At 30.5% G+C, this 26,927-nt stretch overlaps 1 protein-coding gene across 5 annotated transcripts in view; it reads left to right on the top strand.

The window, feature by feature from the left end:
- The window catches only part of LOC126739389 (uncharacterized), a 69,851-nt gene that overhangs the window by 39,547 nt on the left and 3,377 nt on the right, over positions 1 to 26,927 (top strand). For 4 of the 5 annotated variants that reach the window (XM_050445047.1, XM_050445051.1, XM_050445050.1 and 1 more), the window contains 3 exons: positions 14,346 to 14,513; positions 22,539 to 22,800; positions 22,863 to 23,131. In XM_050445047.1, coding sequence (XP_050301004.1) covers positions 14,346 to 14,513; positions 22,539 to 22,800; positions 22,863 to 23,131 — 699 coding nt within the window. Of the gene's footprint in view, positions 1 to 14,008; positions 14,119 to 14,345; positions 14,514 to 22,538; positions 22,801 to 22,862; positions 23,132 to 26,927 lie in introns of those variants that run through there. The other variant, XM_050445049.1, reaches the window with a different exon arrangement.

Below are 26,927 nucleotides of genomic sequence, written 5' to 3'. Positions count from 1 at the left end.
ACACTTATAATTTAAAAAAAAAAAAATATCGCGAACCGCATTATAAACTGTACGAGTAGCATGCATACCCTACATCCATAACTAACCGAAAAGAAAAGAAATCTAAATTATCCTAGCTTACTTATTATTTACTAATAGGAGGCAGGAAAGGAGGAACGAGGGGTACAGGTATATTAACTATATTTCTGTTGTAGACTCTTATAGTAGAGAAAAATATACATATAAAAATTTATATTTCCACACGCGCGCCAGATCCAAACACGGAATCCCGACACAAAAGAGAGCAAAACCAGGGCGACTGATTTACTGACTGATATACTGATGTCAGTATTAAAAAGAAATAACATAAATTATTTCAATGCATTAAATATTATTTTGTTTAGATGAAAGAACCATTTTTATTGATTTTTTAAAAGCCGATGTAGATTTAGAAAAATCCCAAATTTTGTATTTATTAATTTTGGACACAATATTGTAAGAAAATGACTTTTTAAAGATTTCTTTCTTATGTAAAGGTATAGACAAAAGGTCATGTCTGCGAATATTTATATTGTGAACGTCAGTACGGTATCTGAGCTTATTATAGAGATATGGTGGTGCTTTAAATTTTATTATTTTATAAAAAAAACATATGGAGTGCAACTCTCGGCGATTTAACATATTAAGCCATTTAAGATCGACTAATTTATGTGATACCCTTTCCCTACGTCTAATTCCACAAATAAACCTTATGCACGAGTTCTGTAATTTTTGAATTCTTGCAGAGTTAGCGCAGTCTAAAAATGGTCCATATACTGTATCTGCATAATTAAAATGGGATAGAATTAATGAGTCGCATAAAATTTTTTTTGTTTCTTTTGACAAATAAGATCTATGCTTGTAAAGTTTTTTTAGCATTGAAAATCCTTTCTTAAGACAACTTGTAATGTGATCTGTGAACTTTAGCTTGACGTCTATGATTAGGCCTAGAGCTTTAGTTGAGACATGAAAAGGGATAAGTTCTCCATTAAGAATTAGCTGGACATGATCCAAAACCGCCCTTCTGCTATTATCACCACAAAATAACATTGCCACGCTCTTGGCTGGATTCAATTTAAGAGAATGATCTGTCGAGACTCTATTTACTAGAGCAAGGTCAGCATTCAAACATAAATTAGCTCTTTCAATATTACTAGCATTAAATGACAAATATAATTGTGTGTCGTCGGCGTAGAGATGGTATTTACAGAATTGCAATTTATCCATAAAAGCCGACGTAAAAATGCTATACAACAAAGGACCCAGAATGCTACCCTGTGGGACGCCAGACCTTACTCTAGCCACCCTAGACTTATCTTCCCCAATTAAAACTCGTTGTATCCTATCACTTAAAAAAGATAAAATTAATTTAGTAGCTGTAGTATTAAAACCGAAATAATGTAAAATATTAATCAAAAGTTCGTGATTTAGCATATCAAATGCTTTAGAGTAATCAAGCTGTATTAAAATCATTGCATCACCCCTGTCCAAACTGGCGACAACCTCATCAGTGACTTCAGTAAGAGCGGTAACACAGCTAAATCCCCTTCGAAATCCCGACTGTTTTTGTAATATAATATTCTTATCAGTAACATAGGCGGTAATTTGTTTTTCCATCACTTTTTCCAAGATTTTTGAAAGGGCTGGTAAAATTGAAATTGATCTAAGTTCGCCATAATTTAAGGGATTATTTTTTTTAGGAAGTGGCAAAATAAAAGCAGATTTCCAAGATTTTGGAAAGTACGAGTTTAACAAACAACTATTTATAATATGGGTAATAAATGGTATTATAAATGGACAAAAAAGAATTATTAATGTTGTGTTTAAATTATCAGGCCCAAACGCCTTAGATTTAAGTTTAATAATTAAATTTGATACTAAATTTTCATCCACTGGTGTAAAAGAAAATAATGGTGGAAACTTCTGATTAGATTTATAGAAATTGAAGGTTTCTTTTGTCGGAGGAGTAATATTAGAAGTTAAATGACTGAACCAGTCGTTAAGTTCATCGACTTTTTTTAGATGTTCGGGAATTTGTCTAGATTTGTAATTTATTATATTCAGTTTATAAAGCTCCTTCCATTTGTCTCGAGTAGTGCAGTTTTGAAATTTGTTATTTAAATAAGCCTTTTTTTCATTACGTACGGCGGTGGTGGTAAAATTTCTTATCTGCTTATAATAGTTCCAATGTTCCAAATTTCTTGTTTTTCGAAAGCGCATTAAAGCCCGATTTCTGTGTTGCTTCATTATTTTTATATTATCAGTAATCCATGGACAGTAAGGTCTATTTTTACAAGTTTTAACAGTAAGAGGTGCGTGAATATCTAGTATATTAAGCATATGATTAGTAAGTATAGACACCTTTTCATCAATATCTTCAGTATCATAAATTTGATGCCAGGGTGCACCTTCCAGATCAATCTGAAAATTATCAAAGTTAATTCGTGTCAAAGGTCTGTAAGAAAACATATTGTTTTCCTTATTTAATTTATTTAGTTGTAGATTACAGTATGTTAAACAATGATCCGATATATGTATATTTATAATACCAGAGTCAACTAAATTATCCGAATTATAGCATATTAGATCGAGGAGAGTTAACGAACCATTAGAGACTCTCGTTGGTTCAGAAATATACTGTTTTAAATCAAAAGTATCAAGAATCCCATTTAAGTCATCAACCCTACTCGACTCCAACTTAAGCATGTCTACGTTAAAGTCACCAAAACATAAAATTTTATCACATAATGTGTTAAGATTTATTAAAGTGTCCTCAAACATTGACAAAAATTCATTATAATTTCCCCTTGGCGGCCTATAAATAACTCCAACTATAATTATTTCATTCTCAATCTTTACTTTAACCCATAAATGCTCGATTGCATCAGCGCACTCGCGATATATAATTGAGTAATTTAATGTGTTGTGGATATATAAACCAACCCCACCACCTCTAGTGTATCGATCTTGCCTTTCAAAGTTGTAGTTTTCAATGAAAGTAGCCTGATCGTCAATGCCCTGAAACAACCAGCTCTCCGTTATGCCAATAACACCGTAGTCCCGGCCCGCCACATGATTCTTAAGAATATCAAAGTTATTAAGAAGTGATCTGACATTAACATGAGCACACAACATAAATTCAACAAATTATAATATAAGTTATAAAGGAGTGGTAAGAAAAGGATCGGATGGGATCTATAATATTAAACAAAGGAAAGCCTCCTAGGAGAAAAAAAATAATCTAAAACCACTGTAGTGTAGTAAACGTTAATCCTACTTAAGTGCATCAAAACCAAACACTGACCAATCACATTAAACTAAACAATATCCAAATAATTTCTAGCCAAATTTATATTTTTCACAATTGTAGTTATTTTAATTAAGGCTTTTATATAAAACATTAAATTTATGTTTATTTAGTTAAATACAAAAATAAGTTTGTAGTAATAGAAAAAAAGAAGAAAAATTTTGTTATTTGCTAACATTACAAAATGAGAAAAAAATCCTAAGGGTTTAGTAATAGAGCAATAAATGACAGATAAATCAATAGGTGAATTTTTTTTGAAATAACAAACGAAGGTAGAATAATAAAACTTATTTACTTAATAAAACCCTGTTTATGGTTAATTTATATCAACTTACTAAACTGCTATCAGCTAAGCATAATACGCAATGCTACCATTATCAATAAAAATTTACAAAACTCTATTAACTACTTCTGCGAATGAACCCAATAGAAAAAAAAACATAAAAATAAAAAAAAGATATAATATATGAATAAAACATAAAAGTCACCTACTTGCATTGTTCACTTATTGTTATTAGGTCTCCTTCGTCATCAGCCCTATGTACTTCACCACCAGCCTTCACATACACAACTCCAAAATGACACCATGCACTTTTGTCCCCAAACTTAGAAACTGCCGCACTTAGAAGTGTCAGTCTTGCCTTAGTTAAATCTTCTTTCACTACAACTCCCGAGTTTTTTAAACATTTTCGCTGTTTTAAGATTTGCAGCCGTTTGTTAATATCGCGGAATGAGACTAGTACTGCCGGCGGCTGATCCTCTCGCGATCGATTTTTGGCAAAAACTCGGTAGGAATTTTTTATGTCGGACGGAGCAATGTTTATATTCATTTTTTTGGTAAAGAAATTAGAAACTTGCGTGTTAATATTTTCGCCTTCTGTGTACTGAAGTCCAAATATTCGGATGTTTTTATTTCGAGAAAACTGTTCCTGGTCATCGAGTGCCTTGCGCAGGCGATTGTTTTCTTTTTTTATTTTGGAGACTTCGTCATTAAGGGTAGAAATATTTTCCTTAATTTCTTTAAATTTGTCATTAAACATATCTCGAACAGTTTCAACGACCGTTCGAGAGATAGTCTTTCGAAAATCGTCGCTAAGCTTCTCGTTTAATATTTCTGTAATTAAACACCTTAGTTGATCCAGTTCCGCCTTCTTGAACACCATCTTGACAGATGTCAGTTTAGGACGTTTATTACTTTTAGTTTAAATTGCTTTTTCTATGTTATTATGGCACTATTGGAGCAAACTGTAATAGCACTCACTGCTGCTCAACATTAGTCATTCACAGAACATGTAAAACACTTATATTTATTACTACAAACTGACAAATTTAGTAAAAAATTCACGGCCAGTGCTTTGCGGGTACGCTACTCTATCAGCGCCATCTCACATATGATAGTGCAACACTAAAATGCGTCAAAAGGTCTCTGTTACTGATGAGCCTAAAATAGAAATAATAATGAATTAGTACAGTAATTATCTTCTAAAGTATATGGTAACACAATTATTGAAAAATTCTGGAAATAAGTAATAGAACAATAAAATGGCCGTAAATGAAAAAAAAAAACAAAAAATTAAATCTTTTAGCTTTTTTCTGATCTACATTGTCATCTGAATTTTATGATTGAGATTTTAGAAACATTTTTTTTTTATTAGCTTTATTTCAGCTCATGAGAAATTTGGTTATTATTACCCAATAATATACCATTTCCTCACTTGATTGCTTTGACTAAATATATTTTTGATATCTCATCTCATCAGATAAGAATTTTTGTACGCTACTATTGTCCTGTATATAGCATAATTGCATTGCAACATATTGGACTAGAATTTAGTAAATGTTGATAAAATCTGAAGTTTTGCATTAATTTAAATGAAAATTATTATAAATAATACGGTTGCATTTAATCATTATATCACTATAAACATACATTTTACAGGAAATTCGCTTATCTGCTTTGTCAATAAGCTGATATGAATGAGTTTAAAATATTGCACGTTAGGATAGGTTACAAAAGTTATAAAAGCACGTTTTTGAAATTTCTTGGAAATAAGTGAATCAGATTTGCGACTTTTAGACGCCAATCAGTTTTCAATTAAGCCAGTAGGTAAATACAATTTTTTATTAGATCGATTAACTTGAAATGACTTACCTTTCGTGATTATCCACATATTTTTTTAGATTTAGAAAAAATGTTAAATTATATAAAATCCTTAAAACATTTTATGATGTTTTTTAAAATAACTCAATTTTATTTTTAAGACTGTTTTTGTTTCAGCCCCTCCTTTATGTTTGTCTTTTATAATTATACGCGCAAGTTGCTAATTTAAGTACCTTTGTAATGGTAAAGATCTTAATTACTACTAAGGTATATTATTCTTATACCTTTTATTTATAACTGCAGTTTATTTTTATTTCGATAAAATATTACTGTCTGAGTCAACATATTTAAAAAAATTCTATTGTCGCCTTAGTTTGCTTATTTTTATCTCAATATCTTTTTGTCCTATTTGTCCTAAATATTTGTATGCTTTAACGCTTTTCATTTATGTTTTGATTTATGTGTATTTTAGTTCCTTGTAGCGACAAAAGCTCTTGGTTTTATAATTTAGATTAATTTTAAGACTGATTTTTTATATCTTCATTTAAACTCTTTTTTTATAATATATACATTAGGTTATCATGCTGTTAACTTAACTAACGACTTTTTAGTGTAGATTTTTTTATATATATTTATTTAATACTATATTTATTGTTATTCATGACTGTTATGTTTAATAGGTGAGGATTAATTTAGATAATTTTGTGTCAGATGTAGCCAGTTTAAGTTTACAAATTTGTGCAATATCCAATATTCCGTCACTATAAATGATTATAATTTGAGTGAACGGTAGTTGCTTATCATGATAAAGTTGATTATTCCAATCTATCTATTTAATCCATCTCTATAAGTTTCTTGATGGTTTCGGAAATTCGATAATTTTACTTTAAATTAGCTGTAAAAGCGTAATGATGTCGATGTGAGATATTCAAATTTTGAATTAATTCATGAATAGTAGATGTACCAGAAACTTGTTATTCATATCATAAAGATAAGATATCTAATTTTAAATAGAATGTTTATTATTAAATGACAAATAGATAATTGTAAATATTTATGCGCAAAAATAAATGCACTTTTAATCAGATTAAGAGATAATATAATCTATTTACTATAATTAAATACTATTTGTAAATAATATATATAATAATAATAAATATAAATAATAAGTATAAATGTGTAATAGTAAAAAGGAAGTCGAGGAAACTATATAGGTCTCACTCATTCTAAGTGTAGTGACACTTCATATGTCAACTGTTTTCTCAGTTTTTTAATATTTAATCTAAAGTTAAAATCGTAGAAAAGTAGATTCAATTATCTGGCTTTCCTCTCACATTTATATAGCAAGTGATTTAAGATAGAATAGACCATCAGGATATATCACAATTATTTTTAATATAAAAAAAGTCAAAATTAAAATTTTACAAAACATAATAATTTTCGTTATATTTTTTTTTCTCCAAACTCGCAGAAGAAATGACTTTTATTTTAAAAACTAAAAACAATACAAACAATATGTTACCTTGTATATCGACGCATGAATACTTTATAAATTGCTACGATGTTAATTAAATTATTATTTGACACTGTTTGTCTTTTAATAAATCTTCTTAATTTTATCAAAATTTCTGTCACTGTTTATTATAACGATCGCTATTAGTTTATCGCTTCGTGCTTCTAGATTAAGGGCCTTGGAGAGACGATGTCAGGTAGATACCGTATATATAGACTTCTCCAAGGCTTTTGACATCATCGATTGCTTCTGGGTAAACTTGAAAACTTCGGACTTCATGGACCTCTTTAATCTTTCAAATCGTATTCAAAAAGTGAAGATTTTGTAGTTTGAGTCTTCTAATATATGTGTTGCATTTTTTAATTGTTTTGTAAATGACTTAGAGAATTGCATATTTGTAAGCCAGCTACTTGAGCGTATTTTTTAATTAATATTATTGAAATAAGCTAATTATACCTATCGAGTTTTAAGGAACTGCAGTCTGTTCCAGAAATCATCTTAGAAACAATTATTTTAATATTGGACTGTTACCCATTTAAAATTCCATGCCTATAAATTAATTATATTTTTAGTTTATTTTTTAAATATTTAAGAAAATTCTATAGAACTATATAGAATGGATCAATTGTCTGATATTATGTCATGTACTAAATTGAAGAAGCTGGTATAATAAAACAGTAATTGAATAGCTTTGCCTGATTATATTATTTTATCCATATGAAATTTTCCACTGCCTTCGCCTGATTTGGCGTCATGTGACTATCACCCATTTCTGAAACTCAATTTAATACTATAAAGAAATCTTTTCATGACGTTAAGCAATATATTAACTTCAAATTTTTAACATTATTTATAAAATTTACAATTATTTAATCCTAAAACGAATTTATAAGTATAAGATATATGTTTCCAGACCTTGTACATTAAAATACAAAATCACTTTTTTTTTAAATTTTAATAATAGTTGTGACGAGACTATTATTTTTTATTTACCTACTGATAAAGGTAATTTAAAAAATTAACATCTATTTTGTAAATGTTATCAATTGGTAAAAAGTACCCATACCAATAAGTGATACCATAACCATTAGCTACGTCAATGAAAACGGCTATAACTTACTATCTATTAAAAATATTATCAATATACCCTAATTATAGACCGACAAAAGAAATTTGCGAACGCTTATCGCAAAAATATAAACAAAATTTATTGGGGATCCTTATCATCTGTAAATAGAACCAATTAATGGCGCTTGTACCTAATTAAACAAAATAAACGTGTGTCTAACAGGAAATTTAGGTCATTAGATCGCAAATATTTGGAATGACCTTTAATCTATTTGTTGGACAATATTGAATACTTAAACGTTAGGGTGGAATGGTGTTGACTTTATTTTAAATATTATCTAAATGAAGATTTACAGTTAATTTGATAATTATAAACGATAATGCATTTGTTTGAATGAAGAGGAAAATTCTGAATGGTTTTGTATTATTGTTGAATTCAGGAGATATACTCTGGAATTAATTATTTTAATAATATATGAATACGTTATTTTACTGGCCTCTTTAACTTTATTTTCAAAAAAAAAATGTGTTAATGAGTTCCACGCGTTTTTACTTATACCGATTATTATTTTATATTAAATATGTATATAAATCCTGCAAAATTCACGCGTACATTCAAAGTATTAAATAAAGACTTGTTTAATTCGGTGGACAAATATTTTTATATGCCACCTCTATACATGCATAAATCTTTCATGTTTTTCTTTGAAGTAGGATTTAATTTATACGGTTACTTTCCGTGAGTTTTCTTAAGTGATTTATTTACTTAAATAAACGAATCATAGTTATTAGTTAAACACCGAAAATTTTCCGATTAAACTTTTTTTGTTAAGAAATAAATACTGTAATTTATATATTATTTATATTTATATTTATTTTTAAAATAAAAAAAAACTCTTTTGATTCAAAAACTAGCAAAAGAGCTTCCTCTATAATACTAGATAAAACTTTAGATCACTAGCCTGGATCTTCCACTCAATATATTCCTTTTCTGAGGTAGCAATTTATACTTTGCACAAATCTTAGATAGCGTTTTCCTGCTAAAGCAAGGGAACTATTCGACCTGTACTTTACGGACTATTGTAGGTTTCTTTCTTTTATATTCTGCATCTGCTATAATAATATTTCTGCAGTTAATAGCTCCGAATATATTTGAATATAATTTGTATACAGGTTGGAGAATTAAAGGTTATCTGAAATAATCGCAACATTGCCTTCTCTAGTCGACGAGCGGTCGTCTGATAAGCATTTGCTGTTTTCATTTTTTATTATTTAGTTATTGTTTTGTTCTCAATATATTTTGCTTATTTATATTCCTTTTGAAAGAATTGAAATTATGAAGTGGTTTCATGGAGGCAATTCAGTAGTACAATGAAAGGATTTGTTTTTAATTACATTTGAAAATAGACCGATTGCTTGCGAAAAAAACATTTTGAATCTGGTTTTAAATTTTGAGACATCCTTTTGTTTTATGATATGTTATAAATGTTACGCTTGAGTGCAATAAACTTTTATCGAAAGACGTAGCAAGAAGGACTCGAATAACTGGTTTTTAGTTCCCTAGAAATGGATGCATTAATTAGAAGAGGAACTGTGTATGGACTATAAAATTATTATAAGTGTTTAGAAAAAATCTGTGTACAAATGTTTCAAATATTCCTTACTAAAAAGCAACGACGTAGCAGACGAATAGCAGAGCGCACGAAACGCATGCGTGTGCGTTAGCATATTGAATCGTTAGGCACCTCTCTATGCGTAATGATCGATTCTCCAGCCTGTATGTACTTATGGTACACTTATGAAAGTTTTTAAAGAGGTGCCTTGCTTGGGTATTCTGTAAGTTCTTGTTTCCAGCTTGAAATATCTCGCATCTATATATGTGTAAGCTCAGGTACTTGACTCTTCTTCTCATTGCATTTTTTTTGCTTTTCACCCTTTTTCCTTTAGTAAATTAAATTTGTAATGTCAGACGCCACATCTCAGGAGGCATTCATTTTATGTTCATGAATGCACTGGTTTTAAAATTAACGGTCCCTTTGTAATAAAAAGAAATTGCCATTTTTTCCAGGGTTTGTACCCTTGCTGATTGTCGTACAACAATTATTTGTCAAACTGGTTTTTAATATGCAACTCGAAAGAAGTATTAAGAAGTGTTAAACAAATTGTTGTACAAAAAACACACTAGACTAAGAAGTTTGCCTTTAGTATGTATCTGCAGTCTTGTCTTTAATATATATAGGGCGATTGAGTAATTTTATCCGAAGCAACAATAAAACTCGGAAACTACCACTTTTTGGACTTATAACAGCATCTTGATACCTTTTCTACTTTTTTGTTTTTCATTTCGTAGCCATCTAATTAGATGGTTACGATATAAACAGACAGAAAAAACGTAAAATAAACCTAGAGTTAAAAGTCGAAGTATCTATATTTTTTGGGGCTAAAAAAATATTAAATTGTAAGTCTTTTCCTTAACGTTTGCGTAAAAATTTTAATATTTGCTACTTAATAATTAAATCTTTAAAAAAATTACCGATATTTTAAAAATGGTTTGTCAACAGTTTGTAGAGCCTAGTGATGAAAACTTAAAAAAAAATGTTATTTATTTGCTATGCATATTAAGCAATAAGATAAATATTATAATGTTAATCCTAGATGTAGCATTTGATTTCTGTATACAACTACTATAATTACATTCTTTGTTTTAATCCACGCTTTTTTAAAAACATCTATTTAGGTACTGGGTAATATGTTAAATACTTTTTAAGTCACGGGTGAGTTTATGCGTGATATTAAGTAAGCAACAGTAAAACTTATTGAAAAATAAGTTAACGATATTTTTAAAAGTAATAAAAAATGCAAATAGTTTATTACGCATATATTTTATTGGTAATGAGACTATAGAATTTATATTAGTTGGACCAATTTTGGGTACCTTAAAAATCCATTCAATTGGGAAAAAATTCAAAATTTCAAAATTAAAAAAAAATCTTGTTTAAATCTGTACTTATTTAGCACATGTCACATACACGTAACATATAAAGCGTTATCAGATTTTGCTTATTTTGCATAGGCTAAAATATTCTGCCAGGAAAAATATATTAACATGTGTCGATATTCACCACACTTAAATACCTATACATCTACATAACAAAATTTTCGAAAGAAAAACAACGACGTAACAAGCGAGTAGTAGGGTACCCAAAATCCATTTGTGTGCGTTGCCATATTTCGCCTATAAGCAGCTTTCAATGCGTATAGTAATGGATTCTCCAACCCGTATATAGGAAGCCAGTATATAGTATATAGGAAGCATTAATACTTCAGTAAACCCCTGGCACCTGTTTTTTCTCATGCCCGGAAATACCTAGTACCTAGTTACTTTTTTTCACTTAATTACTGAATATTCCAAAAATCCTTTTCTTTTAGTCTTTCAGCTATCTATTCCAATCTTTTACTTTACATTGTTTTGATGTAAAGTTAGATAAAAATTACACCTAATTTGAGCAAAATTTTGACGATAATTATCAAAATCTGATCAGTTCTATGCTGTCAAAATCTCATATTAATGCTGTCGAAATCACATATTAGATAGGTTTAAAGCAGTAGTAAAGTAGATTTACGGTTTGATGATGATATTGACATGAATAAAATTTCTCAAGAATCTCACAAGAGAAATAAATAACTTTATATCCAGTAACACCTTTATATCCAGTCCAGTTACTCTCCAATACTTCTACTTGATCGTGTTAGGGCACTACAAAGCATTTCTTCCAACTTTTCTTTCACCTGGAATCTTTCCATAAAAGGTCCTTAGTCTTTAGGTTCTTGAAGATAAAAGGATACCTTAAGATTTGAAACCTCAATTAAAATTGTTTTTTTCGAGGGAATCGGTCTATTTTTAAATGTAATTGAAAGCAAATCTCTACATTATACTGCTGAGCTACCTCTATAATTCCGTTTATTAATTTGAACTCTTTTGGGAGGAGTTTTACAGGGAAACGAGGCATGTCGATAAGAGAAAAAATAAAAAAAAATAAATAAAACCCTTAAGTCTCAGTCTGCATGATTTGCATCAAGCAGGTCATCTCGTGAGCGTTATTACTAGCTTATAAGGTCTGATGATGCTTTTTTAAGCGAAACATGTAACCTTTGAAACATATTAAAAAATATTTTGAGACCGAGACTTAAGGTTTTTATTTTTTTATTTTTTCTCTACTTACGTAGGTCTCTTTGGGATGGACGATTTTTTTCAAATACCTATAAGGTCACCGGAGGCAGCCGTTCATGGACGCTAGGAAGCAGTGTTGCCATTATTTGGGACAATACATAGTCTTCAATTCCCCAACCTGTATAATATATTTAATATGGATGTAGGTATATATCAATAGATACCTAGGTCACTTAAAACCTGCATGTTCCTGGTAACAAGATTTTTTATATTAAACACGAGTTATCAATAAATTTAAATCATGCTGATATGTTAACTTATCTTGAACTACATATTCAGTATACCAAATTCAACTTAACTTACTTACTTAAATAGTTCTTTAAATTATTTATTATTTGTTTTAATACAATTTCTGCAAGATTTCTTAATTTTTTTTCTATTTTTTTCTATTCGTGCAAGAAAATTTATGAAATGTATATTTATATTCTCAATACTCCTGGGAATTTTTAAGTATTATTACGTTTTATCATTAACTTATGCTATTGCGAATATTATAGCAATATTTAGTTCGAGTTTATGAACAAAGCAACAAACTTTCAATAGATTGATCGGACATCATATGAGTATAATAATTAGTTAAATATAGTTTATTTTTCCCAAATAAGATTTTTAAATTCTAATTTTGTATCACATATACAAAAATCATACAGTACCGTATTCAATCCATGACTCAACCAATGCTTTATAAACACCGACCAGCAATTTCTGGCTTAAAATTTATTTTATAATGTAAGATTTATGTAAGAGTTTTTAAATATTTTTGGCTATAACACAGAAATACTTAATGAAAGAAACTTCCTTATTAACATCATGTTGTGTATTGTTTTCTATATCAATGGAAATAAATGTGGGGCGGCACTCAATATAAAATATTCATTATCAATAATACAAGGTTTTACAAAATTCAACACAAATTCTTATGCGGTGTATTCTTTGGATTTATAATAAGATTTGAAACACAATTTACCCTTTTTAAGCTATAGTTGCTCAAGAAAAAACATGTAAATTTTGAATTATAACTACAATTAACTAGAAATATTTTGAAAACTGATAGCTTTTTAGTTGTTGTATGGATTTCTTAATTTAAAAATAAGTTTAATTAAAATTTATTGGAATTTAATTAAACTTTAATTTATTGGGGTGAACGAGGGTTACCTACAGTTGTTTGTTAAAATTTCTGCCAACAAAGTTAAAATTTAAACACCACAATTTTTTGCATTTTTTAATACAGCTAGCTATTATTTAAAAAGCTGTTTCTTTTTTACCAATATAATAAATTTGAGAAAAAATAAAGATTTAACAATGCTAGTTCACTAGTGTGCCACGCCTACAATAACAAAGCACTCTTCATAAAGATTACTAAAATGACGTCAAAAATATATCTGTTGGGATATGTCTGGATACTACAATTATAAAAAAGGGTAAAATCGTGTACTTACTAGGACTGGTTTCAAAATCACATTTACTAATGGATCTTCCTACTGATTACAAATTTATATTTCAATAGTTTGTCACTTGCTTTAGTAAATTTATATATGTAGATATAATATAATAATTATATAAATATAATTTTTTAATAAAAAACCCATTCACACTATGCGAAAAGCTTCCGAAAGTCCTTGCTAATGATAATATAAATCGATTGATAGGAAATGCAAACAGACCAGCACGCTCCCATAACAAATACCGCATATCGCAAAATTCAAGCTTTATCCATCCCCACCTTAGGAAAGATCAAATATAAATTTTGTTATCTTTTGCTGAAGCATGGGAGTATTAATATTACTTTTATAGGTGCGCGACTTACAGCTTTATTTACGTCTAGTTTAAATCAGCTTAAGGTTAAACACCCAAAAAATTGTGAAATAAAAGTTATTCGAGTAAGTGAACAATATTTTTGCCAGGGGTTTCACAGAAAAAATCAGTATTTTTTTCCAGAAATTTCCCTGTTGCTATAAGAGTTTTTTTACTGGAAAAATATACTGATATACTGATAAAGATTATGTAGGATAAAACTGCCAATATCATGTGAAGTCAACCTATTAAATCCGAACCCTATAAAGTGAAAAACAAAGAGGTTTTTGTAAATTTTGCCATTTTGTTCCAGATCTAAGAAAGAGGATAAAATGGTGCAAGTAACTTATGATCCAGAGGCTGAACAGCAACGACGTGACCAACAGACCGTCGGACGTTTGAATAATAAAAATGTGACTGAAGAGCTAACGACTGATAGGCCGATGACCGTTACTGAAAAGGCTTATCGGGTTGTGACTACGTAAGAATCTTTTATTTTAAAGTAAATTTTTGTGTGAAAGCTAATAAAATTGGTCTTATTAAAATATGTGACTATAGTATTCGTACATACGTTTACAGTATTTAGATTATAAAAGAAAATATTATTATGATCAAAAATTTAACTTTTTTGATGTTAGTGTGTCAACTTTGTTTTTTTTAGAGAATATTTTAAAAAACATTACTGAAGTTTGATAAAATAAAAAAAAAAGATATTTCTAAAAGAATATTTAGGATACAATTAAATTAATAATAAAAAATAATATTATTTGGATAAAATAGAAATACGGTCAAGTTCTAAATTATTGATTGGTTTTCAGTTTTCGAAACAAATTTTGGTTATTTTTTATTTCTTATTTTCTCCATAATTACTTATTTTTAGTTCTTCTTTTGTTTTCCTGACTAAACAAATGTAATTTCTAGAAAAAATTTTAATAATTTTGACATATAGCTTAGTAGCATGTTTAAATGTATGAGTATTTTCAAAACTTTCATTTTTTGTAAGATAGTTTTGCTATCTATCTACTAAATCAAAATATTACGCTTTAGTTTATAGAAAAATATCACTTTTATTAATTTTTTATAAGTAAAAAAATATTATAAAAGGGATCAAAATGTTTAGGGATAAAATGCTCTTTATACCTAATCTCTTATATCAAGATTATTAGAGGTTTAAAGACCTTAAACAAACGCTCCTCTAATAGAAAAATTATCTATTATCGATATTTTAGCATTTTTTTAATAATATTATTTTAGTATAATTTTGTGAAATCATGTTTGTTTGAAATTGGAAATAAAAAGTGTAAAAAGTACAGAAGTCATTAATTGAATCAATGCAAATAATTGTTTACTTCTTACATATAAAAAAGTAAATGATAATACAGAACTCATATGATGAATAACAGTGCAACAATAGATCATCAATACAATCAAATATCTTCGCTGAATACAAATGCAAGAACAAACTCAATCAATTTATTAATTTTTGATCAATTTGCGCAGTAAGTCCGCGTTAATTCCATGAATGTAACCAGCTCTATGTGTTTTTTTTTAAAATTCTGTAACGCCTTTGATCCTTCGTATCAGCCAATAACACGACAGAACTCCATAAAAAATAATTTAAGGTTATTAAATTATAGCTCTATTCAGAGGAGTTCTATCTTCGTCTTTCCGTGCTGTCCTCAATGAAGGATGAAGATCATATTGGCAAATGCGTGTCTATCTTGTCAAGTTCCTGCTCAAAGTTCAAACCGATCCAGTTTCTAATGTTTCGGACAGTCGTTTTCTTCTTAAATCCCTTTTTTCTCCCAACTTTGCCTCAATTAGTAGTTGGGGTAACTCGTACATTTTCTCCATAAGGGACTGGACTAATGAGACCAGAGAGTCGTAATGATAACACAGCACCATCCTCAGATGCAGGTCTAAGTATGAATTAAAGAAGAGTAGCTTATATCGCCTAAATCCGTGGCGTGTTTGCTCAATCCTCTAATCCTTATTTCCTAATTGGGGTTTGTGTCTCTTTCAATCTACGAACCCAAATATTTAAAATAATTTATCATTTCTAGGACTTCGCACTGAATTTGCAATAGAATTGATCTTCATTCTATAGTGTACGCATAATAGTTTGAAGCCCAACGTCTGTGGCGGCCATTGGCATCATGTCATCAGCATATCTTGTGTGCTATTATTTACGATTTCTCCATATAAAGTTTTCTCTGGTACGAATTTAAACAGGTCCTTCGAAAAAACATTAAAAAAAACCGGTGACAATATACATCCTTGTCGCACTCCGCTGCAAATCCCTATTTTTGCAGATTTAATATTCTTTATTCTTGTTGTTGCTAGTTGATGCTAATAAAGACTCTTTATTAACTGGATTTCCCTACTACCGATTACCACATTAATAAGAGACTTTAGGAGTTCTGTATGTGGAACTCTGTCCAATGCCTTTTCGAAGTCAACAAATCTTATGTATAAGCTCTTTTGCTGGGTCATGTATTTCAGAGCTAAAATTTGTAGGCTAAATAGTGCGTCACGAATGCTAATGCATCTTCTGAATCCAAACTGTTCTCTTGAGATCACCTGTTCGAATATTTCCTGGATTCGATTGTAGACTCGATTGTTTTCTGAAAAGGATCTTTAGGGCGTTGCTCATCAGACTTATCATCCTAAAGTCATTGCATTGGCGAGGATTCGGCCTTTTTCGAATGGCAATGAAAGTTAGACCTTAGCCATTCTGTTGGAATTTTACCAGAGTTATATATTTGGTTTAGTAGCTTTAGGAAAAAATCCAATTTTTTTTCATCCATTAACTTAATAACTTTTAAATAATTATTGTCTCATCCTGGCCTCTTATTGTACTATACTTGGTTAATAGTACATTCAAGTTCACATTTAATTATGGTAGGACTTTTGTTCTTATTGCTGGTAGACGGTACTTTTCGTAAGTCGGCAAATAAATTTTAGATGTAATTGTCTATTTCGGATTTAATTGACTATTTCCTTGTAGATGTCCTTTGCTTGTTGGTGATTATTATCAAACAGTCTATATGTTGCTTGTAGCTTATTTGCTCAAGATATTTCCTTTATTTTTTTTGTGCAGGTTAGAACCATCATGTTTTGGATGTAAGTCTTCTAGTTCCTCACATCTTTCCCTCATCCAGTTCTCTCTGGTTTGCTGCTGAATAATATATATACCGTTGGGCTTTATTTTTTGCATTCCCGGCTCTTGTCCATTAGCTCCAGAATTTCTCTGGTCATTCATTGTTTATTTTTCTTATTCTCGGATTTAATGTGTTTAATTGTGACTTCCTTTAATAACTTGATATTTCAGTCTAGGTCGCATCAGTGTCGTCTGCTCTCAGTTGGCTACGATTTACTTGCTGCAGCTTGGCATTAGGCTTCATCTACATGGAGTTTTTTCTTGCCTTTTATTTTATTTACTGCACGTTAATTTGTAGTGTTGGGTTTCTTGTCTTCCTGAGCTTAGGTGTCATAGATAAATCAAATAGCACAGGATTATGATCAGATCCAATGTCTGCGTCGTGGTACAATGATTTACCATGATATAGTCAATTTTCGTGATACAGGTTTCGCACTATTTTGTCATTATTGTGTTAAGGAGATGTCTGATGATGTGTTGCTTGGTTCATATTTAAGATGAAAAACTTGTTTTTCTGACAAAACTCTATCAGCCTGTCTCCTCTGTCATTTCTTCGGCCCAATTTAAAGCTCTCAACTATCTCTACGAGTTTTCCTTTCCAACCTTCGCATTCAGGTAACTTCTTTCTTCCTTGTATAATTTAGTAAGTCTTTGAGCTCACTATACCATTTAACTTGATTTGATTCACTATACCTAAATCAAATTATTATTTACTGATACAGATTATAAAGTATACATCGATCAGATAATGTACTAAACCTAAAACTGAAGTAAATAAAATGTTTTGCCTTTGGTCGTGATCGATCCTGACCATCGCTTTGTATGAATCATCCAATCTTTAAGTCTTCCTGGTTCTGCTTCAAAATTATTAATTTTGCTCCTGGATCTCTTGCTTCAACAGATTATTATCAATTCAACGTTACAATTAGTCAATTCAACGTTTCACTAATAGTGTGGCACTGTCCTATTGAATAATATAATATTTTATCTTGGGAGATTAAGTTTCTTAAGAGCCTTAATTTACCGAATATCATGTTTCATGCAAATTTCTGATGGTCTAGCAGCTTAAGATAATTTCCCGGAAATCAATCATCTAATATATGAGTCTTTTTGATTCTCTTCATTTATTTTAACTGTTTTCAAAAACTGTTTTCATGTTTGTCTTATCAATATCTTTTACCCTTCAAAGTAACATTCTTTTTCAAAAAAATTAAAATCACTATGCCATCTATTACACCATATAGAGATTGTTCGTGGTTCTAAAGAAATAAAAAAAAATTCAATTTTGCTCATTTGCATACATAACCAAAAAACTAACTTTTTTTTCCAAATTCTTCTAATAATAGCACAGCAATACATCAGCATATATCTAATCTATCTGCGGCTAATAAAAGAGCAAAGTAAATTAGCTTAACTCCTTTGGTCTCTTCGTATAGTCTACATAACGTTACAGAACTCCTTAAAAAAGAATTCAAGAGTATTAAATCAGAAATGTTTACCGATCACTTATCTAACCTTAAAGTCTTCTTGGTTCTCTTGATTTCTTTTAACTGTGATTAGAATATTATTACCAGTCGATATCTTCTACCCTTGAGTGATTCAACTTCAGCGTCAAAAAAATAAGAATTACAAAATAGAAAGAGTTTTAATGGATCTAAAAAAACATTTCAATTTTGCCTTGTTCACATAATCAACATAAAATTAAGTTAATCTGAAAAAGATCACGATCATTTTCAAATTCCTCTCTGAAGGGCGGTTATTATGGTTAATTTTAAAAGAGATTAAGTTCTCTGGATAAACTTTTTGCATTTTTTGTCGCAATGTAGTTTTTCATTTTGTAAAGTATATTCTAACTTATTCACAATTTGACCAATTACAAGAACATATTTTTTTTTATAAGACTTTTAAATAATAGGTTGCTTTTCTTGAAGCTTATATTTTGATAAAATGGCGTGTAACCCCCAGAGAGTTTTTGATATTCAGCCAAACAAAAATTAAGTTTATCTAGAAAAATTTCTAGTCTTTTAAAATTTTGATCATTTTCAAATTCCTCTCTGAAGGACGGTCTTGAGATAATCAATTTACTTGCACTAGCAAATCTTATGATTATTTGCGTTTTTTGTCGCAATGGTACATTTGATCCCCATTTGAGCCCCAGTGCTCCGCGAAACCTCCAGTATGGCTCTGCCAGCAGTCATAATAAATGAATTTATGTATTAAAGGACCTATAAGAATAAAGTTACCTAAGATAAAAATAAACAACCAAAACGAAACGCCTACTTATAGATGTTACTGGTACATATACGAAAATTTAATACATGTATTATTAAGAAAATGCCCGACCTATTACATCGAAATGTTCCAGCGTTACTCGTACGCCGACGTGCTCGTGCGTCGACGCGTACTTCGGGGAAAATCGTCTGGCTCTCCGAAGTTTCTGAGGAATTCGAGATGATTCGATGGTAGCTGGTATAATGTAAAGGAGGATTGTTTGGCGCGGAGAATTTATTAATCAAGCAACGTACCGCAAAATTTACTCACACCGGTATCTTAGTATTTTATGTTCGCTTGTCTTGTTGTTCGTAGTGGTTGTAAAATCTTGTATTTCGTGCGTCAAGAGGTACTATTTGTCATTAAATTGACCAAATCAAATTAGTGTTAAAGAAGAATGGAGCGCTGGCTTAAAGGTGTTGCAAAATTGTGAAAAAACGAAAGTATGACGAATCATACATTAATCTCGGATTTGCTGATTCCAACACCTTTTTGTATGTTGTGCAGCAAACTCCTTCCTAATAGTTCGATGGTATCTGCTAAGATGCGCGGACATTTAGAAACTGTACATCCCGATTTCAAAAACAAAAGTAAAAAATTTTTTCTACGTAAAAAAAGGAACAATTATTTAGAAGCCAAAAAACTATGACGTATGAGACTGAATGAAAAAGCCATGGAGGGATCGTATTTGGTTAGTTACCGCATTGCCCAAGTAGGAGAAGAGCACCCTATCGCTAAAAAGCTAATAAAACCATGTGTGGTAGACATAACAAAATGTATGCTCGACGAAGAATCTGTAAAGCATCTTTCTACAGTGCCGCTTTCGAACGATACAGTTACGCGCCGAATTGGGGATATCGCAACAAACATAAAACAAGAACTGGTTCCACGGCTTCAAAATAACAAATTCGTCTTGCAAATGGATGAGTCGACTGATGTTGCTGGACTAATTATGCGATATCCATATAAACATTCACTCGAAGAACACTTGCTTATGTGCTCATCGCTGCCTAATAACACAACCGGAGAAGAAATTTTTAACACGATTAACATATTTTTTGAAGAAAACCAACTCGATTGGAATGATTGCATTGATAATTGTACCGATGGAGCCGAGGCAATGACAGCTAGAACAGCAGGAGCAATATCACGAATAAAAATGAAAGCGCCAAATTGTAGTTCCAGCCACTGCATTCTGCATAGACAATCACTCGCGGTTAAGAAAATGCCACCAAATCTAAAATTGGTTCTTGATGAGTTAGTAAAAATAATTAATTTTGTCAAGTCACGTCCACTGCAATCTCGATTGTTCTCAATATTATGTGAAGATTCTGGTAGCGATCATAAAACATTATTGCTCCATACTGAAGTAAGATGGTTGTCTCGGTTGTAAAACTTTGACAAAGCTTTTCTTACAGATGTTCCTTTTCATTTAAAAGACGTTTGTCCGTTAAAAGCTGGTTATTTAGACTAGCATCTTTAGCAAACATGTTTGGAAAACTTAACGAATTAAACCTGTCACTACAAGGAAAACATACAACAGTTTTCAATGCTAACAACAAACTAACTGCGTTTAAAATAAAATTCGATTTTTGGATTACTTGTTTTGTTAAGCGAGAAATCGAAAGCTTTTCATTGTTAAGTGAGTTTCTTGGTCACCATAGTCTTAGTGATACAGAAATATCTCAATGATCTGCAAGGGAATTTTGAGTCTTACTTTTCTGAAGAACAGAATACAAAACTAAAACTAAACTCATGGATTCAAAACCTTTTTTCATCTAAATTGCAGAAGCCTGAAAATATGTCAAATCAGATCTATGAATCATTTCGAGAAATGACATCGGATACAAGCATGGAATCATTATTTAAAACAATTTCACTAAATAATTTTTAGTGCAGGGTTCGTGATGAATATCCACAACTTGCCACAGAAGCTTTGAATGTTCTTCTGCCGTTCCCAACAACGTATTTGTGTTAAACAGGAATTTCAGCATATACAGCTACAAAAACAAAATACCGAGTAACACTTTGAGTACACCTGTCTAAAGTATTTTTTTTACAGTTCTTACAGTTCTTCTTTTTACTATTCTACAGTTTCTTATTTCCATCTTAACGAATTCCAAATATAGTTGCAAGATAATAAAATCAAAATTGTTAGGTAACGAGACAAAAAAAAATCGTATATTTTCCTGAAACTTTTAAATAATAAATTGCCGTTCGTAAAGCGTGTATCTTGCTAAATTCGCATGCTGGACATGAAGAATTGTCATATAATTACAAAGATAATCATATTGAAACGATATTGGAAACGCCGAAAATATCAACTGACTCTCAGTGGCTCCTTGTATACTCGGCTGACCACGATTCCGGAAGATTCGCTGACCTTCCAGGCGTCTCCAAAAACGTCGTGCGGTGTACTACTTGTGTCATTTTCAGATTTCATAGAATCAGCCTGTATGCTCGATGTTTACAATATCGTTACACTATAATAAAGCTCAGGATATCTTATCGTAGAGCTTTAAGAAATAAATATAACTAAGGCTAAAGACCTACATCTTGCAGCAAGCAACAATTTTTCAAATGTTCCACCATACACTAATAAAGAAAAAAATTGGAACAAGCATAGTTTTACCTTACAAACGACACAAAAAATGCTAGACTCTTATTCTCGAGTTAGTTGCTCATCTAGGTATCCTAATTGCTTGATAATTCGATTCTTTTAATATTCTAGAACATTCACGTACTAAAAAAAGCCTATCATCTGCATATTTTAAATTATTATTAAAAATTCTCAATTCGTTTTTTTACCAGTTCTCTAATAGTCTTTTCTAAATCTGAATAGATGGTAAATCTACATCTCTTAAAAAAGAGCTGATTCATAATCTCTTTTCCACCATATATACTAGCTAACCATTAATAATCAATTTGTTATCATACTAATGAGATGTTAATATCTCTTAAGTAAAGTATGCATCTGCATAGACGTTTAGAGTGATTCATAGTAAAATAGATAAATATTTACCCATTAAATAACAACTAAAATATGATTAATAGATATACTAATCTCAATTCTAGATCAATGATGAACGACCCTATTCGGCAAACAGATCCAAACGTCGCGCTCAATCTCTTAGAGACCTCTTTAACGAATAGAAACGTCCCGTTTGCAAAACATTACATTCAAAACATGCACAGACTAATAAATAAAGAAAACGCTCTAAGAATCCTTCTAAGTATTGGTAGATGGTTGCACTCCCCCGCAATCGATCAGCCCTTTAACTTTGAACCTTCTGCCCCACCTTTGGCCGACAATGAAGAAGAAATGAATGACTTTTGGGTAAGTTTGTCACGTTTTTCTTAATTACTCAGTAATAAACTATAAGTTTGCTGTTATTGTAGATGAGGGAGCCTTTAGGGCGTCTTCGTGAAGACGTTCTAAAAGTAATCGATACAGATGGGGATTATTTTTTAAAGCATAAGTCGTTTTATGAGCTTCACTACCACGATGTATTGGATATCGTTAATAGTGATAATCTATTTGTCTCCAGTGAGCTGCTGGTTTACAGTGCCGTTATGAAATGGGGAGTGGAGGAATGTGAACGAAAGGAGAAGATTATTGAAGATGATAACATGAAAGCTGTGTTGAAAGATCTTCTTTATGCTCCGAGGTAAATAACTGAGTTATGTTGTTAAAGTTGCTCAATATAATGCGAAAGTTAGAGATTTAAGAAAAGTAGTGAGAGTGACTGTGGCTGAATGAGTAGATTATCTTTTAACCTTAAATGTTATTAATCGGCATTTCGTCTTACCCTTTGAGCTAATTGACTTATAATCCCTCATATTCCAAAAATGTTTCTGCTAAAACTTATTAGATTATTGTAAACTATACAGGGTCCGAAGTTACATCGCAATATTTTACCAGCTGCATCTTTGTCTAAAAATAAGACAAAAACTTCATATACAGAAATCTTAAAAAGTAAATCGTTTTCATGTTACAGGGTGTTTTATAATTCCTATTAAAGATGGTTTTTAGTTAATATTTTCGAAACGCCTGGTCGTTATTTTTCTAAAGTTTTATCGTATACCACTGTTATTATTACTAACTGATTTTATAACATTTTATGCTAAAATGTATACAGGGTCGAATAAAATTAGTGGTCAGCAAAGATAAAAATGTCATAACTTTTTTTCTGGTTATTTTTTAATCATTTGGATAGTAAAATTAAAAAGAACCAACATTTTTACATAAAAAAGATGCTCTTGTCTTATTTCGATAGGAGCGCCCGTTTTTGAAATAATCAGACATACATGTTTTGCAACCTACACTCATAAAGTATTTTTGATCACGTTTAATAACATTAAAAGGTATGTTACAAATCATCAGGTATAAACATGACATAAGACTATTACAATTTTTTTATGCTAAATCTATGGAGCAAAAAAAAATTTATATAAAAAATTAATTTTAATTAAAATCAGGTCGTTAATGTTTTGACAAATTCATAATGTTATTAATTTTATTGGGTATTACTGTTTTATAAATTTGCATTTGTGAACATAACGACAAAAAATATTTATTTATTTTATTATTATTTATTTTAATACTGCCAATATTTTTTAAATTAATTTTTAAAAATCTTTTGAAGCAAAAAATTGAATGGCAAATTTATATATTTCATAAAAAAGGTTAAAAATAAATTTGTTAGTTTTCATAGATTATAATAATATTATAGTAGCAAAACATTACATTTTTATGGTTTACCAAAAATACACAAAGTAAATTTTCTTGCATAAATTCACCCATCCACTAACGAAATGCAAAAAGAAAACTAATTATTTTAATAACGAAAAAGAAAATAAGGGATTGCCTAGAATGTACAAGAAGAAGTAGCTAAAGCGCTTGGAATTAGTTTAAGAATGGTGCAAAAGGTTGTATATGAAAACAAGAACAATCTTATTTCCAAGCAGGAAACAAAGTGTAAAAGGAAGAACGGCTTCTTCCTTTTACACTTTGTAAGACTGAAGATTTAAGTGAATGTATAAAAATGAAGTAACAAATTTGACTAAAAAAAGACACTAATTATAACTATCATTATCACTAACAGAGTCGGAAAACTCTTCGTCATTTTCCGAATCTTCTTCAAATGGAGCAATGATCAATGGTTCAACTTGGATATCGAGTACTTTTTCTCTCTTCCACCAGGTTCTAATAATGTTTTCTGTGTGATCCACTGATTTCCGCCAATACTCCTTTGTGATGTGATTCAATGCCTCATTCCAAACAGCTTCAACCTGGTCAGATCTAAGCCCAGCATCCCCCACATGCTTCTCATAATAAGATTTTGACCCTGACCATAAAATCGACTCCTTTTTTATTAAAATTTATAAAAACAAATAAGTAAAAAGTAATTTTTTTGATTTTGACTAAAACTGGTCAAAAAATTGGAAAATTGGATAATTCTGTTAGTTTAGTATATGTTATTAAAATCAATTTTATTTAGAGAGATTTTTGATTAAAATGAGTCATTTTAGTGTCAAACTTGTTTCAAAAGAGATTGAAGGAACATAGTATTTTTATCGTGAATTGTGTTTTAAAATCGACAAAGCTTCACTAAATCCTCCGTTCTTAAAATATTGCAATAATAAATTGATGATATTTTACATCGTTGCCATAAAAAAAATAATAAAAAAATTAAACAATCCCAATAAAAAGCCTACCCAATTGCATTAAATCAATATGCGAATCATTCTAATATTATAAATTAAAAAAGATAACAAATAACAATTCACAAGCAAATTCTGTATTTTAAACATTTATTACTTAACCAAAATTATATGAAAAGATTTTTTCATACTTACTGTATGAAAAAATCGGTGAAAAAAAAAGGTATGTAGTCATCTGAGTACATACCTTTTTTTCTTCGGGTGGATTTGGAACACCGATTTGTACATTATAGGCTTCTAAGTCAAAATTAGTATCTTGCAAAAAAGGTGGGCCGTGCCACCAGAGATCTGATTTTATCAAATTTGAAGGTGTCATTCCTCGAGAGAGGATGTCCGCTGGATTATCCTTTGATTTTACGTATCTAAAGGTATAATTAGAGGCAACTTCTTAAATTTTGGCTACTATATTAGACACAAACTGAGTCCATCGAGAAGGAGAAGCACGAATCCATGCTAATACAATCTCAGAATCTGTTCACAGGTTTACCGTAAATGAACAAGGAATTTGCTCCTGTAGAATAGTTACTACTCTTCTAGTCAATACACAAAAGAGCACCCAGAAGCTCCAATCTAGGCAGTGTAATATTTTTTATTGGAGACACTCTACTTTTTGAGGAGATAAGTATGCAAGATGTACATTTATTTAAGTAAACAACACGCATGTAAACACAGGAGCCATATGCCTTTATGCTGGCATCTGAAAAGGAGTAAAACTCTAGTTTTAAGATATTGGTTTCAGTCAGTAATGGTCGTGGTACATTTAGACCCTTGAGAGCGGAGAATTCTGTTATAAACTTTAACCATTCATTGTGAATATCTGGACTTAAACGTTCATCCCAGTCTAATTTAGCGATCCATACCTTTGAGACCAATTGGATCAAAAATTTGAGCTATTATAGAGAGGACTAGAACTTCTCTCTTCGTATAACTATTCTTTATTTGGAGATTGGGTAAGGATACTGAAAAATAGTCACCCTTTGGATCCCAATAGAGTCCTAGCACCTTGTTCGAACGATTTTCTGGAGCAATTATATAATTTTGCTCTTGTGATGAGTTGGAAATATCCTTGAGAATTAAAGTGGAGTTGGAGCACCATTTGTGTAAATGAATACTAGCCATGTTAAGAAGTTAAGTCACTTCAGAATAATGTATCGAGGTCATGGGTTGAATAGAGAATATCATCCACGTAACATGTTTTTAGGAGTGCCATACTTCCTAGAGGAAATTTATTTTAATTTAAATTTGCCAACTCAACTAAACAACGTGTACTTAAGAATGGTGCACAAATTGTGCCATATGTCACTGTCTGAAGTTCTAGACATTGCAATTGTTCACAAGGAGAATCACGCCACAGTATATTCAGCAAAAACATATGCTTAGGGTTAATTCTGGTCTGCCTGAATATTTTTTGAATGTCTGCAGTAAAGAGTCTAAAATTTAAAAGAACGTCATAGAGTTCTGGCTGAATTGAATAGCCTTTAAGCATAATGTCATTAAGGGAGACTCCGCTGGTGGTTTTCATGGAACCATCAAATACTACCCGGAGTTTAGTAGTGAGATTATCCTCTCGTAACACACAATGATGTGGCAAAAAGAACTTTTTGTGAGACAATTCATTCGTAAGGGTAAGAGGAATAACTTTAGCATGCTGCAAGGAAATGTATTCCTAGATAAAGGACTTATAATCAGAGTAGAGCTTCTTATTTTTACTAAGTTTTGATTCAAGACTCAAAAATCTTT

Source organism: Anthonomus grandis, chromosome 8 (assembly GCF_022605725.1).
Source record: "Anthonomus grandis grandis chromosome 8, icAntGran1.3, whole genome shotgun sequence".
NCBI classification, from domain to species: domain Eukaryota; kingdom Metazoa; phylum Arthropoda; class Insecta; order Coleoptera; family Curculionidae; genus Anthonomus; species Anthonomus grandis.
This window is presented reverse-complemented; position numbering and strand designations above follow the sequence as displayed.